The following is an 18,391-nucleotide window of genomic DNA, read 5'->3' as shown; positions in this document are numbered from 1 at the left end:
ACATTAGTTAGCTGTGACTTTAGAAGAGCTGCTCGATACTTCCAAGTATCATGAAACATGGGTACAATAGCCCCTGTGATTGTAAGCCTTACCGGAGCCTTTCTCCTGGCACGGTGGCCCCAGGTAGGCGGAATTCTTAGGGATTGGCTCAGAGTCCCAAGAGTTAATGTTCCAACCCACAGGGCAAAATCGCATTGTTTTTTCTGACTTAGCCTCGGGAATCAGGCGGCATCTTCTCCGATGATTTCTATTGGTTTGAAGTGAGTCACAAGTCCTCCAGGGCTTAAGAGGGGGGAGACATATACCTCCTTCCAAAGAGATAATTGACAAAGAACTTGTTACCATTTGTAAAAACACTGCCACACTATCTGTCTTCACAAATAAGCATCTGAATGGTTTTCCTTCGATAGAGTAATAGCTTTAAGTCTTACTGAGCAATTTGATCCATTACTGGTTGTTTTCATTGTTTAACTCTGAAGGCAATCTTACTTCTAGACTTTTGGAGTTCCCCTCATTTTCACCACCCATGTTGTCCCTCATATCAGGTATTGGACTCTCTGCTATTTCATCAGCTGTGCAACATTTGCCAGAGAAGGGGAAAACATTTCTTCCATTTTAAAAACAGTTTTTCTCATTTTAAAAACAATTCTTCTCTAAGATATAGAATTTGACAGTATCATAACATTCTGCTGCTAAAGCAAGCGTTCTACTGGGCTGCAGAAATGTATGACTTCCACGTCACTCATAATTTTAAAACAAGGAGTGAGATACGCTTGGGCATCTCAGTTGGGCTCCTGACTCAGAGAGCAGCATGGTATCGAACTAGAAAAAAATTAATTGCTTTTGTGTTGTTGCTCCCTGCTGACGTGATTTATTTTAAATTCTGCTGAACCCAGGAGAAGACGCTGTACCGTAAGTAATTCAGAAACTGACATATGCTGTTTTGCCCACATTTCTCACAAATGCTCCAAATTCAAAGAGAAAGACGTTACTGTGGTCTGGAAAACGTTGGATGTTGCAACACCTGTTTTATCTGACATGGCAGGAATTGAGTTACTCGACATATAAGTGAATTTTATAAGGAACTGAATGAAATCTATCCTCTTTGAGTGCCAAAGCATTTTAGAAAATGTTGACTATGTCTGGGCTAGGAGCTGTCTAAAGTGTAGGGTGATGAGCCATCCTGTTTTTCCCGGGACTTTCCCTGTTTTACACTGAAAGACCCATGACCTCGGAAACCTCCTAGTTATAGGCAAACTGAGACAGTTGGTCATCCTACAAGTTAGATATGAACTCGATTTCACCGCTTTCCGATTACCCTACGTCATTGGTATGAACCTAGCTATGTTGAGCGTTGTGAGACAGCGATGCCCTCGGGATGATTGAACGTGTGGCCCCATAGGCTCCCAGACTGTATGATGCTGGAGTAGCCAGTAAGCTCTGCTCATGCAAATGAGGAACCTACCCGCAGTTCAGTGTCACTCCCAAGTTCATGGACTTCATTAAGTTATTTTCACCTGTGTCACCCAGGGCACCATTGATGGTTTTCAGGACCCTCATCAGGTTGATGCAGGGTACCACAGTTTGGATTCCAGATAAGTGGGGGTCATTGTTATCAAAATAAGTTAATAAGCAAAACTGACTCCGGTCAGAGGCAATAATGATAGATAACTTTTAAGTAATTTTACTCTAGTGGGAAAGAAAATCTGTCTAAAGAAACTATGAAGCAAATATTTTATCCATAGCTTTGACCCTCTAGTGGAACAGATTCATTTCTTCTACAAATCTGAGTGCATATACTCATTATCCTTTGGATCCAAAGTTAATCAGGGGTATGATATTGAACCAGAGAGAATATAATTCCTTTAGCTTTGTTTCTTTATGAAAAAGGGAGGCTAGGAATACTTCAGGAAAAGGAAGGAGGAGGAATTGGGTCAATCCTAGACAGGTGAAAGGGGAATTCACCTGTCTCACCTCACCGGGGAGGACTCTGACCACACAGAAAATGTGAGGGCTGTGGCTGAGGCATAGCTCCAGGGCTAGTCACACAAATGGTGTATCAGGAGAGTAAGAACACAGCTTACTCCAGAGCCCCACTTACCCAGTGAAGTTCTTACTTAGATGGAAGGACCATGTTACTGTCCTGTTCCAGGTTCACTTCCTATCAGAAATATGCCTGTACCACATGGATAAGTGCGTGTCACCCTCAGGAATGTATCCACAGTGGCCTTCCCTGCTTGTGGGCGGTGTATCCTGACAACAGGTATGTGCGTACTTAAGGGTCTGCAACATAAAGCCTTAAAGAGAAACACACACACAAGAGAAAACTGTCAAATGCTGAACGTTGTTATTTATATTTTTTTAAATGAAAAAGAGGGGCTTCCCTGGTGGCGCAGTGGTTGGGAATCCGCCTGCCATTGCAGGGGACACGGGTTCAAGCCCTGGTCTGGGAGGATCCTACATGCCGCGGAGCAACTAAGACCATGTGCCACAACTACTGGAGCTTGTGCGCCTAGAGCCCGTGCTCCGCAACGGGAGAGGCCACCGCAATGAGAAGCCCACGCACTGCAATGAGGCATAGCCCCAGCTCAGTGCAACTAGAGAAAGCCTGTGCACACCAAGGAAGACCCAAGGCAGCCAAAAACAAAAAACAAAACAAAACAAATAAATCAATAAATTAAAAAATAAATAAAATAAAATACAGATTCTGATAAAAAAATGAAAAAGATCATTGTTTGTGTGCTAACCAATTACTTGATTCTGTTTTGTGGTGGACGTAGACAGTTACGTTTGAGCTTTGTATTTTGTGAGAACCGTAATGAAACAATGAATTCCAAAGACAAAAAAAAAAAAGAAATATGCCTGTAAGTTGAAGAGGGTATGATAAAACAATTTTGATAAAGAGAAAGCAAAAAAAGAAAAAAATGCATTGAGCATTTTTGGTTTCCATTTAAAACCTGCTTTTGACTTTGGTGGCCCTCATCCATTCCAGAATGTTTTTCCTCAAATGGATTCTCAGGCATTCCTTTCCATTTGGGTACCTACTCTATGTAAGGCACTGTGCAAAATGTTTTGAGGGTACAGAGGGAACATATCATTTTTTTCTTTAAGAAAGGCAACATCTAGTCTGGGAATGACACGTATAACCCAAAAGTTGCCAGGCATCACCACACTCATGAGGTCACATTTACAGTGGCACCCACATTTTGATGACTTGTAACTCTGTATTTGCCCATGTGGGAACTTAGTTATCTCTCAGGGCCTATATATCAGTTAGAGTCTGAAGAAGTGTGGCCTTAGTGCAAATGTGGAGATGAATCTGAAAGGACAGCAGCTAGGCCTTTGGTCATTATGCTTCCTATAATTGGAGATCGGTGAGATGCATTTTCCTACCACCCCTCCCCAATTCCCAAAGCTGTTAGTCCCCGGGAATTCAGAGTGGTGTTGAAATCCAAGGGAAAGGGGTCAGAAAATGACCTGCTCCCTTGACCTCTTTGAGTTTGCTTTATAGGCATTTTTTTGTGTGTGTTGAGAATTTCACAAGGTCTTGTAAAAATAGCTTCCTATGGAAGAGTGTCAGTGTCTGGGGGTGAGCATGGCTACCTGCCTTGGGGTGGTAGGGGAACCATGCTCTGGTTGCCTTCAGAGACCCAAGCTCAAGATTTTCTTTAGAATTTCTGTATGACAGGGACTTTGGAGTATGATTAGATGGAAGAGTTGGTGGAGGGGACTTGTCTGGAGGTTGTGTTTACATGACAAACTTAGATATGTGTGTATATTTGAGGGTCTTGAGGTGGATGGAGCTCACAGAGAGGAGTATTTAAGGCTCCCCCAACTTCCATGTGGCAAAGCCACTGCCTGTGGAGTTCTGCAGCTTCTCCTTTTAGGCCTTGGAGCATGAAATGGCTCATTCTACTTCATTTCTGTAACCGTGGAGCTTGATTGCCCACCAGGAAGTTCCTAGAGCACAGAAGCCAAAGTCCTGCGTATCGTTAGGTTTCTTTAGGTCAAGAGTAAAGAGACACATCTACCCATAAGAAAATTAGGGTGTTTTAGTCTTGATAGCGAGGCTGCCAAAAAGAATTATAAATATCCATTATAGGCTCTTTACTCAAGGATAGATGGGGTTAATCTCTGGAATCTCTTGTTAAAGTAGCAAGAAATAAAACATGAGTTAAGTCTTAATCACGAGACTTGACTACAATATAGTAAATGAACCTGATCATGATGTCTCCCTTGTCAGACAGCAAGCACTTTGAGGGCAGAAACTGTGTTATATTCTTTAAAAAAATAATTTTGGATCATCTAAGTGGTTCATGAATATAATTTTCTTTACAAAAATAAAAATTACCAATAATTTTGAAATCTCCTTTATCTCCCCAGAACCTGGTCTGTCCCCTCTTCCTTATTTCCCACGTGCCAAGCACACAAGTGTGGCTCAGATGATGCCTGTGGACCTGAATTGGAAGATCTAGAATGGAACCTGAGATTCGGTAGGCAGGAGGGTGGCCCGATGACTGACACCCTAGCTGCCTAACCTGGCCAGGCATCCTCTCTCTACACTACTGTCAGCAGTGCTAGGAAAATCATTCTTCTTGTCGCTCGTTGCCAAGCTGAGATGAACATCAGATTTGGTATAAACTCCCATGCTTTCTAGAGGATAGTTCCAGCACTCTTATGAGAGTTGTGCTCTATTTCCATGGATTAAATCTGGTCTTGCTGGGGATGCTTCTCAGGCCCTTTGAGGCAGAGACTCGGGGCTATCAAATTATGCTGGAAAGGCTTCTGTCTCAAAGGAAAGAAGATGAGAGTTTCTTCTGGTCAGGAAACACTGGGCATGGACTGACTCAGTCAGGAAGCTGGTGATGTGAGTTGGAGTGTATGGTGGGACAGAGACAAGGAAGTCAGATGTGGACCAGGTAAGGAGGTGGTGCTGACTTCCTAGGTCAGCTTCTTGTCTCATCAAGAGAGTCAAGCCAGTGACTGAGACCCATGGTCTCTGGGTCCTCACAGAAGGTGATGGGTACAAGTCAAGGACTTCCTCTTGGCCAAGAAAGCAAGGTCAGGAGGGAGGGAGGAAAGTAAAAAACAGGGAGGGCTAGTTGGACCTTTTTCAGCAAGACTTTGAGTTGATCATCCTCTCTCTGCTTCTTTAGACTCCCCCCCCTCCCCCGATAGTGAGAATGCCAGCCCGTGGCAGGCACTTACAAGCCATTTCTCTTGATGAAAAGTCAGAGACTGCTCATGAATGGGGACCAGCCCCTGGTGGCCCTTTCTCCTGGGCCTGTGTTCGGTCCCTGACTTACTGGCAAATTCTTTCAATCATTGAATGTCTGTTTGTGTCACTGGGTGGACTTTCACTTAAAATTCTTGTCTAGGGCACATGCAGTAAGTGGAGAAAAATGTAGGACACGCTTTTTTTTGGTCATTAAAAAAAGACCCTGGGGAAAAAGCCTAAACAGCTTGTGTTAATCATTAAACTTGCCCCATGGTCAGCCTGAGCTTTCACTTTGGCATAGGTTTGGTCGGGACACAAACGAGTTAGGTGAGTTACAGTCCAACATGAGTGAGTTACCTGCGTGGTAGCTGCAGGCTGGGCTCTAACCAGGTAACACGGCCATCGGTTCTTGACAGAGAGAAACAAGGTCATTTGGAAAGGAAAGATAATTTGTCCCTTGAGTCGCAACGAGAGAGAAACAGAAAAAGGTACTGTTGGATTCAGAAATGTCTCTGCTCTGTGTTTTCTAGGTGTTGCCTTTCTTGCCAATGTCGTGGTGAACAAAGGAAATGGGGGATCTGTAGTAGCAACCTTGCAGCTCTGTCTGTCAAAGTCCCAAAGTCGGGGGAGGCTGGGAGGGGAGGGAGGAAAGGAGAAAGAGGAAGAATGAGGGCAGAGGAGAGAGCGACAAGGGGAGAGAGAAGACTTGACCCAATGCACACAGCTCTCCTCTGTTTGAAAATATTCTGGTTAAAAGAATTAAATGGAGGCTGAGTTTGTTCTTAGGAAGAATTAGTGGAAAATCATATAAAGGAAAATACATGTATTATTGATCTGATGGTTTTGTTTTAAAGGAAAGATGTAGCTCTGAACATAGGGCTTGAAGAAAACCAATGTGTGACTAGTTACTTCCATTGTTTTAAGCTTGAAAAAAAATGTTAAAATCACAGTCAGATTGGAAATAGACTCTCCTGTGCTGAGCGTATTCTGTTGGGCGTCACAAGCAAATCAGATCCTGTGCTTTTGGACTAAGTAGAAAATAGTCCTGGGTACCTTTCTCTAGGCAGTAGATGTATTTCTGAAAATTAAATGTTTTAAAAACGAATTCTATTCCAAATAGGTGTAAAAATGTAGGGAATTTTGCAATTTAAAGGAACACCTGCTGAATCTACTTGAAAACTTTAGAACTCCTCTTGTAAATGCAAGTAGCCTCCACTCCTACCCCATCCACTGGGGACTTGTTGGCAGGTACACAGATTATTTGCCTCTGTTTTCCCAGCTCCTAGCACAGTGCCCAGCATATATTAGGTGTGTAATAAGTGTTTGTGGAGTTGAATTAACTAGAGATGATTTTATCCATTGCACCAACTTAATAAGGACATACCCATAAGATATGCTTCTTAAAAAAATTAATTAATTTATTTTATTTTTGGCTGCATTGGGTCTTCTTCGCTAAACGTGGGCTTTTCTCTGGTTGCAGTGAGCGGGGGCTACTCTTCGTTGTGGCGCACGGGCTTCTCATTGCAGTAGCTTCTTTTGTTGTGGAGCACAGGCTCTAGGTGCGCGGGCTTCAGTAGTTGTGGCACGTGGGCTCAGTAGTTGTGGCTCATGGGCTCTAGAGCGCAGGCTCAGTAGTTGTGGCGGCATGTGGGTTCTTCCTGGACCAGGGATCGAACCTGTGTCCCCTGCATTGGAAGGCGGATTCTTAACCACTGCGCCACCAGGGAAGCTCATACACATAAGACACGTTTATTCTAAGTTTTTTGTAGATATTCCTTTTCTGGGCATTTATCTTGGCTTTTACTTTTTTGAAATGGTATAACTATTTTTTCTGGTCTCAGTGTTTTCTTAATCCCCCTGTATCAATGAAAGGGATCCATTACGTCGATGATAGAAAGTTAACACGTGAAGCCTTGCCTCTGCTGCAGGACATTCTGCAGATTTTGCTGGAACATCTGCAAGGAAGAGGATGGGCAGTGAACCCACAGAACATTCAAGGCCCAGGCATCACTGTAAAGTTGTTGGGAGTTGTGTAGTCGGCTAAGACTCAAGTTGTTCCAGAAGCTATAACTAAGATGTAAGCCTATCCAAGCCCTACGAGTATGAAATAGATGCAAGTCTTTGTAGGCATTTTGGGGATTTGGAGGACTTTTATTGCCCACCTGGCACAATGCCTCTGTCCCTTATACAACCGGGCAAAAAAAGGGCACATGTGGAACTGCGAGTCAAAACTACAAGCTACCTGTGAGCAGGCAAGAATACTAGTGAAGCAGATTAAAGCTCTGGGCGTCTCCCAAGCAGGGCTACCACGAGTTATATGTGTCTGTGACTCCAGAAAGTGTCAATTAGGCCCTGTGGCAGAGACAACGGAAGGAAAGAGTGTCCCTAGGGTTTTGGTCCCAGCTCTAGAAGGTGGCAAAACTCTGATATGCCCCCAGAGAGCAACAGCTCTAGCAGTGTACACAGCATATCATGGTAAGAACTTCCCTTCCTTTTAAGGGGTGGATTGAGAATATGTTCCATCAACCCACATTTGCCATGACTCAAAGGCCCAGTTTGACTAAGTGGCATGCCTCTGTGTAGCAGGGGAACACCCTGTCCACCAGGCCCCTGTCTCTAGAAATGTGAGTGCTACTAGGTCCTGTAGAATAAGTAGATCCTTCAAATGCCCCCTCTGGCAATCAGGAAGCTGATTGAAGCAACTGACCCTTCAGTAGCCACAGCAGATTGGGTACATAGGAAGAGCGGCCACTGTAACACCTGGGTAAGATGGCATATTGCCAAGGATGCTGGATTGCCCTTGAAATGCAGTGACTTGGTTAATGTAAGTAACGGCATGTCCTATGCGTTCTAAACAACACCCAAAACAACTTCCAAAGTGGTCTGGTACCATCTACTGGAGTTTCCAACTGGTGAAGGATTGGTAAATTGATTATACTGGACCCCTCCCTCTGAGGGAGGGTTCTAAATATGCCTTGGTTTCTATGAACACTGCATCTGGCCTAACCCAAGCTTTCCTCTGTCTCTGCACGAACCAGGCTGCCACCATTAGGGGATTAGAGAACCGAGCACTATGTTTGGGTACCCTCATCCAAAAAACAGCGATTGATGGGTCACATTTCAAAGGTCATGATATGCAAGACTGGGCAAAAGAACATGACATGAATGGAGGTTCCATCTCCTCTATAACCTGTAAGGAGTAGGGTTAGTAACAAGGAAAAGTGCAATATTAAAGCGGCAGATTAAATTAATAACAGGTAAAGCCACCTTGGCTGCGTGTACTAAAGTACTATCCTAGGCTTTAATATAGTTGATCAACCAGTAAAACCTGTTGCCCCGTGTATGAGACTGAGTACCCTTACCAGGACACCCAACATTGTAAAGGTACAAAAGTCATGGGAGAAGGCCATTGCCCTGACTCTCACCGTGCGTCAACGTGCTATACTGCTGATAATAGCAAGCCCTATCACACCTTCCCAGGTGTCCTAAGACATTATCTACTGCAATTTACTATGGGACATCCCACCAGGACAGGCGAATTACTTCCATCTCCACAGGATCCCATTGTCCTGCTGCCAGCCAGACCTATGGAAATGTACTGCATCTGGAATGGAGCCGGCACCATGGGAAAGAGGGGAGAAGGTGCGGTCCTGGTATGGCATATCGCCCAGTCCATTTCCTCATGCCTAACAGTGCTGCCTTCCCTGGCCTTGTATGGTATACACAGCCAGGTCAAGTTTCCAAACTTTCCAACCTCCCCTTCCTCAAGACCAGATGGGCTTATCTGCTTTCCACTGGTGCCATCGTTTGACTGCTGCCTTTGTTCCCTCCATTGGCCTGGAGCACGTAGAAGCTGTTACTAAATTCACCCAACAGTCCTTAAATGATAGCCAACAAAGCCTGTCCTTACGGAACACTGAAATGTCCCTAATGAGAAAAGCTGTCCTCCAGCATAGGATGGCCTCAGGTGCTATCCCTGCCTTGCAAGGAGGCACCTGAGCCATTATCCAAGCAGAATGTTGCGTGTTTGCACCTCATGCATCTGCTGATGCATCGTCTTTATTAAATCACATGAGGACACAAGTGAACTTCCTGAGTGATCTGACCACCAACCCAGGGAACTTGAAAAATCAGTGGTTCAGATCATGGAGCTCTTGGTGGAAAAAAATGTGACTTATGTTGGGAATGTTAATCTGTGTTTTCTCTTGCATGTGCCTATACCGTTGCTGTGGCCTCTATCTCCTATGCAGCCAGATAGCTGCCAAAGGAGCCCTCTCCATGCTGGTGAAACCCTTTGCTGACCTCTCAGGGCACATCTCGGAAGAGGGGGCAAGTGAGACTGTTAGAGCTAGTCATGAGGGGCAGACTGCTGGAGGCGGTCATGCACAGGGCGTGACCACCAGTTGACCTGCAAGCAGTCCCCGGGCAATTGGAGGCTCCTCACTCCCTCCCTGTCCTTGAAATGTACATTCTGCCCACAGGTCCCACAGCTGGAGCTGTTTTCAAGGATGCAGGTTTCAGAGTCATGTGGTGTTGAGACCACTGGGATTGAATACGTGACTGAATTCCGCTGAAGACTCTATAAACTTTTAAGATTGTGGAGGGTGTGATCTACTCATCTCGCTGACGCCCACGACAAGCCGCCTCGTTTGTAAGTTTTCCTGAAACCTGACACCTGCCAATCTGGAATGTCTCCCTCTTTCTAAGGTCTCTCCTTGTCCTCTGTGTTTGGGGGCCAGTTAATTTATGAACCAACACAGGGACAGATTACGTGGAGAGGTGGCTCCCAAGCTGGGCCCTGATGCAGGCCAGGAGTTCGCTGGGGCACAAGAAAGTTTGGGGAATCCAGAAAGCATCCAGCAGGATCCAAGGTAGAGGCTGCCGTGTGGGAAGCTTGTGCGGGAGACGGTGGGGAGAACAGCTTCGCCGCGGTGCAGGGGTCACCTAGGAGAGCAATGCGAGGGGAAGTTGGAAAGGTGGGGGGCAGATCATGGTGGGACTGCAAAGTCAGAGAGAGGGCTTTCCTTTGGAAGCAGAGAACTCTCAAAAAGAAAACTAACGTTCGTGGGCATCTCCTTTGTGCCAGGCCCTGTGTTAATTTCTTTTTGTATCTGTCGTCTCAGTTAATCTTGATAAAAATCCTACCAAGTGTTCTTATCATCATTTTTGAAGTGATAGTGGTTTTGCTTTGAATTGAAAGCTTTAAGCAGGAGAAGGGCACAGTGAAGGCAGAGTTTAAAGAGATTGATCCCGGCATCGTGGATTGAGGTAGAGGGACCTGGGGTCATAGGGTCCAGTTTGGAGGGTCCAGCTTTTTCTTCCTGTTTCTTTCCTTCCTGTTTCCTCTGCTGTGAGGATAAGATAATTTCCCCCAAATTTCCATTAACACCATTTTTTCCCCAACTTGTTACCATGTTTAACATTTGCTTTAACTCTTTATTCTTTTTGTGTTGATTGGTTCCTAGAGGACTGAGACTTCCAGAAAACAGAACAAAACAACCCGCACCCCCTCTCCGTAATCGCCATTAACTAGTATTTTGAATCTGGAATTCATTTATTTTAAAAATTTAAGTGTTTATTTAATAATGAATTAAGGAAAGAGGTTATTATTACTTACCCAGCTTAAACATGCATAAAATAAGTCAGTGGGACAAGGGGGTAGAATAATGATAATTTTATGTAAGATTCTTAGATTATCCTTTTCTTCCAAGCTTGGGAAGATGGTGGGTCCCTCTGAAGACTCTAGGGTCATATTGGTATAATTTCCTTAATTTCCCAAGTTTTAACGAAGCACAGCAGTTGTATGTAAGCAAAAGTGATAGTAATTTTTCATTTTGTTTCTATAAAGCTCTGCTGCTCCAATCGAAATTGAAAATGTGTTTAATGTCTGAACAGTTTTGAAAGGATTGATTTAGGTGAACAAGATGACTGGCTGGCTGGTCTCTCTGACAAGTATCAAAATACTACTTTTAGCAGGTGAGTTGGATGTGTTTTGAAGGGATTTTGGATAGAATGCAGCAGGTTACCTTGAGAACTAATTTACTGATACTTAAATATTACTTTGGGAGGAAGTGTTAAAGTATCTCCCCTAGGTTTAAATTTTCTCTGCTTAATAATTTTTTTCTGTTTAGTAGTTGAGGTTATATATTAAAGAGTTATATACTTTAATTTTTAACAGCCAGTGGAAGTTGCTGTTAAGTCTAGAGCTTTTAATAATAACTTATAACCTTCCTTTTATAATTTCTTTTTGAGCCATACAATGCAATTCTTTTTAGATTTTATTCCTTTATCTTCCCAAGGGGAGTAGCTTATCTTGTCTTAGTGATTAATGACCAATAAAAATTTCCTTTTCTCAAGCCGGGTCTCTAGTTTTCTCAGTGACTTTGGTTATCCTCTGTATCTTTTTATGACATTTGTTTTTGATCTTCGTTAGGTAGAAGTACCTAATACACCTTTGAGGGGTAAGCATGAGCCCATCTGGCCAGGGCTGCCACGAATGGTTGTGTCCATGTGAATGATTCTTCACCACTCTTGGTTGTGCAGAGTGCCCCCTGCATAAATGTACATGGAAGCCCTGGGCTAGCCAGAGTTAGCGTGGCTTGGGTGATCCTTTAACTTTTCTGATACAGAAACCGAAAAGCGTTCTGTAGACCTCACTGAGGAGCTAACTGATTTCTGCTGGCTTTACCTCGGACAAGGCATGTCCATCCAGGATCCTCTTCAAAAATAAGGCATTGATAAGGTCACGCTCAGCCCATAGTCTCTATGCGAGAAGCCAGTCTAGCTTAGTGTGTAAGTCTATAGTGGGCTTTTAAAAAAATTCCAGCACTGATTCACGCTTCAGCCCCTCTCTGAGCAGGCAAAGCAAAAATCTAGAGAATGCTGTGTCTCTTTGGGGAGTCATTCTGATCATGTATTCAAAAGGGAGAAACTAGAGGATGGTGTTATAAGCAGGAGGACTGAAATAGGGATAACTTCCAGAACTTTCTCCTCTTCTCTGGGAAGTGGAAATATAAGAAATAAGTGGTAACAGTTAAATATGACCACCTAATTAAAGAGTGGGAAAGAGAGAAGACATTTTATGGATTCAGTCAGGAACCAAATGTATCCTGGAGCCTTTTCCAAAGGAAGTGGAAATTCAGGATTGTCCTCGTGAACGCATGGTTTTTGGATGTCTAAGATAAGAAGATCAGTCAAAACTTTCCTTAAAATGGGAGGAAGGCGTGGTCCCCAGACCAGTAACACCAGCAGCACCTGGTTAGAACTGTAAATTCTTGGGATCCGCCACAGACCTACTGGATGGGAAACTCTGGGGGTGGGTGCAGCGATCTGTGCTGTATGAAGCCCTTGCGGTGATTCTGAGGAATGCTCAAAGGAAGCCGGTGGACTGAATCTGCACACTGAAGCCAGGGTTTCTCCTACTCACTTATAGTGCCTTGTCTGAGTGTCCACATCGAACCTGAAGAAGGCAGCCTCGCAGGAGGAACGTGGATCACTGTCATTTTTGACGGTAGGTTTGGGCCTTACCGAACGCAAGTTTCTTATTTGTTGATCTAAAGAATCCTAAAGAATGAGTCCTGTTTAAGGACAGATGTAAAAGAGATCTGGAAGGGAGATGGACCAACTGACCAACTTCTGTGTTACCGGATGCCCACATGCAAATGTTACATCACACCATTATGTGTCTGTGTCCACTTCCTTATCCCAAGCTGTGGGGTGGAACTCTAGGAACCCTAACGAGATGATACCCATGTAGCACAGAACTTGGCAAGGTGACCCTCAGAACCTTGGTTATCTTCCCTGTCGAGAATCCTACATATGGGAGCTTCTAAGCCATGGCTTAGTGTATCCATCTATACCACTGGAAAAGAGTAACTTTGAGGGTTGGAAAATTCTTTCCTGGATTTAAGTAGATGGACCTGAAGAGAGAATTAAGAAAAAAAAAAGTCATAAAGAAGCACACTCATTCATACAGCCTTTGGAAATGAGAAATATTACTTTTAACCCTTCGGTAAACTCAGGGCCTGCCATTGCCCCCGTGTGGCAGGTTTTTGTGTTACCCTGTGTGGCTTACTGCTCTGTTCAGCCTGAGACTCCACTCTCCCTTGCGTTTAGGTTTGGAGCCAGGTCTCCTTTATCCTGCCAACGGCTCTCAGCTGGAGATCCACCTGGTGAACGTGGCTGTACCCATGCTGCCCATCATACCCTGTGACATCTCTCCTGTCCTCCTGGATTTGCCGGTAGTGATGTGTAGGACCAGGTACACCTGCCCCGGGAATGAGAAGGCCAGACAGGATGAGTGCTTTGCTCATCTCAGTAGCTTTCAGTGGCAAATTAGAGCAACTCCTGCCATGATTGCAATTACCAGTATAGTTCCCTATCAGAGCTTTAGGGCTTAAGGGAGGATGAGAATATGGGAAAGATTTTTGAGAATTCTGAGACATTTATAAGGAGGGGTTGGGGGCTGGATGATGTTTCCAGTTTTGTGTGTGTGTGTTTGTGTGTGTGTGTGTGTGTGTGTGTGTGTGTGTGTGTGTGAAGGTCTCTATTGCTATTCAGATTTCAATAAATGGGGCCATTTTGCCAACTAATTTTTTGGAATAGGCATAATTGTAATGATTGTACATAAACTAAAAATCAGTTAGAAAGGAAATTCACCTTAGTCCTCAGTTTGTTTGCTGAGTCTGATATGATTTTTACAGGATTCCAGATTATCTGTTGTCCTACTTAAGTTTTTGTTGACCTCTAAAGCTTACACTAGTTCGTTCTTTCTTTAATATCTAAGAGATTTTGCCTGAAAGTGGATCATTGGTTAAGAGAAAAAGAGATTGTCATTTCCTTTTGTTTTCTGTTCCCTCTTTCAGGAAAGTTCCCTCTCTTCCATCTCTGCCTATTGAACCAACCATATTGCAAATGCTGCCTCTTCCCTGAACAGCCAACTGAGTGTCATCTTTCCCTTCTTTGATAGGGGACAAGTAGGAACTGAAATCCAGCTTTTGAGGAAGGAGCACATTTTAGTCATTCATCCATGGGACATGGAGGATTGTGTATTCAACACATGGGACACGTGTTTGTGTATTCACACACACAAACACACTTTTTGGGCAATTCATCTTCCTGAAGGGAGGAATTTCTGTAATTTACACAAAGGCATAGGATGCACAGACTTAGTGGCCCTGTTTCTTCAGCCCTATGTTTCTCATGACACTTTGTCAATTGCCCACTTTTCAGATTCAGCCTCACAGAATTAAGTGCTTTGGGGACAGAGGATGTGATTCACCCACCTTGTAGTCCTTATGATGCTGAGCACAAAATCTTGCTAGTAGAAGCTCAAAAGATGTCTGTTGAACTAAAGTTCCTTGTAGCACTGCCGTTGGTAGAGATGATTTCCATAGGTTTTATGGTATATTGGGGCATAGAGTTCCTGCAGGAACTTGCTATGAAATAAGTCAAAGCTCTAACGATTTGTATGTTCTATCTCCTCAATCCCCAAATGCTAATGACTTTAAGATGGGGTTTCCCTGGTGGTGCGGTGGTTAAGAATCCGCTTGCCAACGCAGGACACACGGGTTCGAGCCCTGATCCGGGAAGATCCCACATGCCGCGGAGCAGCTAAGCCCGTGTGCCACAACTGCTGAGCCTGCGCTCTAGAGCCCGCGAGCCACAACTTCTGAAGCCCATGCGCCTACAGCCCATGCTCTGCAACAAGAGAAGCCACAGCAATAAGCCCGCGCACCGCAACAAAGAGTAGCCCCTGCTCACCGCAACTAGAGAAAAAGCCCGTGTGCAGCAACAAAGACCCAGTGCAGCCAAAAAAAAAAAAAAAAAAAAAAATGCACCAGTGACTTTATAACATCATTTTAGAAAAAAAGAAATAGCACCCTCTTAAATGTGCTCATTGATTGGCAGATGAATATCAAATTAAATTAACACTCAAATGTGGGAAAATGTGCATTTTATCATCAATGAAATACTGTCATACTCATTATTATAAAAAAACAAGTCTGCGTTCGCAAAAACAGGCACTGTTGCATCTAAATCAGCAGTGCCCAGCCAAAATATAATTTGAGCCACAAATATAACTTAAAATTTTTTAGTGGTCACATTAAAAAGTCAAAAGAAAGAGGTGCAATTTTAATAATACATTTTATTTAACTCAACATATCCAAAATATTGCCACTTCACATGTAATATAGATTATTAATGAGATACTTTATATCCTTCTTTGAATACAAAGTCTTCAAAATCCAGTGTGTATTTTACACTAATAGCATATCTTAATTGGGACTAGCCACATTTCAAGTGCTCAATAACCACATATGGCTAATGGTTAAACACATTGGACAGTGAAGATGTAAAGATTTAAGGTCATACTAAAGATTTTAGGAGAAGTTTTGGAGGGGAGGCACATCTAAAATCTAACTCCTTATTCATCATATTCCCCCTCTCAAAATTCAGATTGAATGGCAGCCTCGAAGAGGCAAAGAAATCACTGTGATCCTCTTGAAAAGAGGAGAGAAGGTCTAGGGCTCTCTTTATGGATATGTGAAGTGTTTATGGGCTGCTGGGGTAATTATTAAGTCAAGAATTTTTGGCAACATATAAAATCAATGCGTTTTATTAGAAAGAGCCTAGGATTCAGATCCTCCTTTGCCCTTAGACTGTGGTGTTTGCATACCCAGGTCTCTTAATCTATATGGAACTTGTTATTTTTTTAACGGAAACTGGAATAGATTATCTATCAGTGTCCCCTCCAACTCGTAAAGTCCTGAGAAACTATGAGGCTGAGAAACAGGACAAAATTTAAAAAATTTTTTGGCACTTTCAATGAAAACTTCATAACTTCTTTTGCTGAAGGATCTGATGTTTAAAGTCTATTGGATGAGTGGATAGAGGAGGTGAAAGATGAAATACAGGACTCCTGGGTTAGCTCTGTTTCACAGGTGCAGGAGGGAAATTTGAAGTGGTCAAGTGGGACTGCCAGCTTTGGCAATTTGATTGATTCACAAGGATTGCCACGTTCTGCCCTCAGATCTCTGCTGTCCGAAGCACATGAAGGTCTCTATTACCTGGAAGTGCAGGCTGGGGGACAGGTCGTAGGCAGCCCAAGTTCAGGACCACGAGACAGCTGCACTTTCAAGGTGGGTACCAAGCACGGAGGAATGAGTGTTTGCCTGGTCTGAGAGTGTGCTTGCGCTATCGACAAGAAGGTTATAAATCAGCTGGGGAGTCTTTCTGCTTTGCCAGGATGAGAGAACAGGTGGATGATAGTTACGGAGTTTCTGAGACTATCTTAAGAAGGTAAGTATTGAGCACGTGTATGTCAGGCTCTCACTAAGTGCTTTATGCACATTCATTTAATGCTTACAGCAATTTTATGGGGTAGCTTTTTTTTTTTTTTTTTTTTTGCATTACGCGGACGTCTCACTGTTGTGGCCTCTCCCGTTGCGGAGCACAGGCTCCAGACGCGCAGGCTCAGCGGCCACGGCTCACGGGCCCAGCCGCCCCGCGGCATGTGGGATCTTCCCGGACCGGGGCACGAACCCGTGTCCCCTGCATCGGCAGGCGGACTCTCAACCACTGCGCCACCAGGGAAGCCCTATGGGGTAGCTTTTTATTATCCTGCTTTTACGGATGAGCACCTTGGGGCTCAGGGAGATTAAATAATTTGTCCATGTCATCTAGTTTGTAAATTGCAGAACCAGGATTGGAACCTGCATCTAAATCCTCACTTATACTGAAGCCCATAGAGGAGCCACAACGATTACCATTGTGCATCAGTGTTTCATTTTACAGCTGAGATCATCTGGAGTGTAAGAATGGTGAAGGGACTCAGGGACCCAAGTTCCGCCTTCCTCTCTGCTTAACGGTTGATTTCTGCTGCTTCTTCCAACCCTAGACCGAAAGGGCGTGTGCTGTTGGAATTCTCCTTCGAGCTCAGAGAGAGCAGAAAGCAAGCAGATAGAGTTTACGAGTCGATGTCTGCTTATTTCAGAGCTTCTAGATGCATTAATTTTATGTTGGGGCTTTGTTTTATGTTGTTGAGTCTACTGTCCATTTCAGATTGGTTTTACACTAAAATGCTCTCTGAAAGCATAGGTTCTAGACTTTCCATAAAATGCAGCAGTTTGGCAGGGTTGTACTTGCCCCAGGGAGCCTCTGTTTAAGAGCAGTTCCTAATAACACGATTTAGCTATTAATCATCAATGCTCCTTTACAACAAGACTTCATCTTCTAAATTCATCTCTCATACGAACCACATTTTACGTAGGCAATTCATCTTTAGAATTTGGAATTTGCCATCAATTCACATTTAACAACTTGTTTCTTACTCCAAGAGAATCTTGTTTTCCAGAATTTTGCTTTTGCATCTATGCGGCAGAAAGAAAAAAAAAAAGTCTTTTTTGTTAAGACCCACACCAGCACCTCTACATTGTATCAGTGAATAAAACAGAAGAGAGACGGCTGAGCATGGTCCTTAATCACTGTGCTGTTTTCGGTTTTGATGTCCTTTCACCCCAGATAATAGTTTTCCTACTTCTTAAAAGACCGGTAAGGAGAGAGAGGGGAAAGAAGAGAAACACTTCCTAAAATTGCACACAAAAGAAAGCAAGTCCTCCGGTGGTTCCACTAGCTTGGTGAATTGATGAAAAATCACCAGGGGATGCAGTTAATGAGAGGCATTCTGAGCTGAAGGAAACCCAGTGTCTCTCTTTGTTTGGGGACTGGGGCTGGGGGAACCATATGTATTAAAAATTAATTCCACCTCTCCAGTCCACTCCAAAGAGCCTGCTGCAGGCACTGACAAGTTTGAACAACTCACAGAAGGTTTATCAAGCAGCTGGAAGCTGCGGCTTTATCATTCTCATCCTCTGCTTTTCTGCTCCCCCCACCTTGCTGCTGCCGACCCCATTCGGGCTCAGGGATCAGCATGCAGGAAGCTGGATTTGGAAGCTCGTTAATTTTTCACTTTGTCATGTCTCTAGCTTCGTGGGTGACCAGAGACCTGTTTCTCTTAGAAAAGTGCCATTTTATATTGTGTCAGCTCAGAGAGATTCACAAGTGAAGCCTTTTTTTGAGGTTTCACTCTGAGCCTGCCCTGCCACTCTCTGAGGACCTGGGAGGGAGTGATGCAGGAGTCGCCTTATTTCCCCTGCACTTCTGGTGGAAGGC

At 43.8% G+C, this 18,391-nt stretch overlaps 1 protein-coding gene across 8 annotated transcripts in view; it reads left to right on the top strand.

The window, feature by feature from the left end:
• The first annotated feature begins 5,537 nt into the window (after positions 1 to 5,537).
• PKHD1 (PKHD1 ciliary IPT domain containing fibrocystin/polyductin) overlaps positions 5,538 to 18,391 on the top strand; it is a 603,444-nt gene continuing 590,590 nt past the window's right edge. For all 8 annotated transcript variants that reach the window (XM_032648750.1, XM_032648749.1, XM_032648748.1 and 5 more), the window contains exons 1-6: positions 5,538 to 5,706; positions 9,700 to 9,869; positions 11,067 to 11,194; positions 12,651 to 12,728; positions 13,334 to 13,478; positions 16,251 to 16,359. In XM_032648750.1, coding sequence (XP_032504641.1) covers positions 11,143 to 11,194; positions 12,651 to 12,728; positions 13,334 to 13,478; positions 16,251 to 16,359 — 384 coding nt within the window. In that variant the 5' untranslated portion in view covers positions 5,538 to 5,706; positions 9,700 to 9,869; positions 11,067 to 11,142. The remainder of the gene's footprint in view (positions 5,707 to 9,699; positions 9,870 to 11,066; positions 11,195 to 12,650; positions 12,729 to 13,333; positions 13,479 to 16,250; positions 16,360 to 18,391) is intronic.

Source organism: Phocoena sinus, chromosome 11 (genome assembly GCF_008692025.1).
Source record: "Phocoena sinus isolate mPhoSin1 chromosome 11, mPhoSin1.pri, whole genome shotgun sequence".
In the NCBI taxonomy this organism is placed as follows: Eukaryota; Metazoa; Chordata; class Mammalia; order Artiodactyla; family Phocoenidae; genus Phocoena; species Phocoena sinus.
This window is presented reverse-complemented; position numbering and strand designations above follow the sequence as displayed.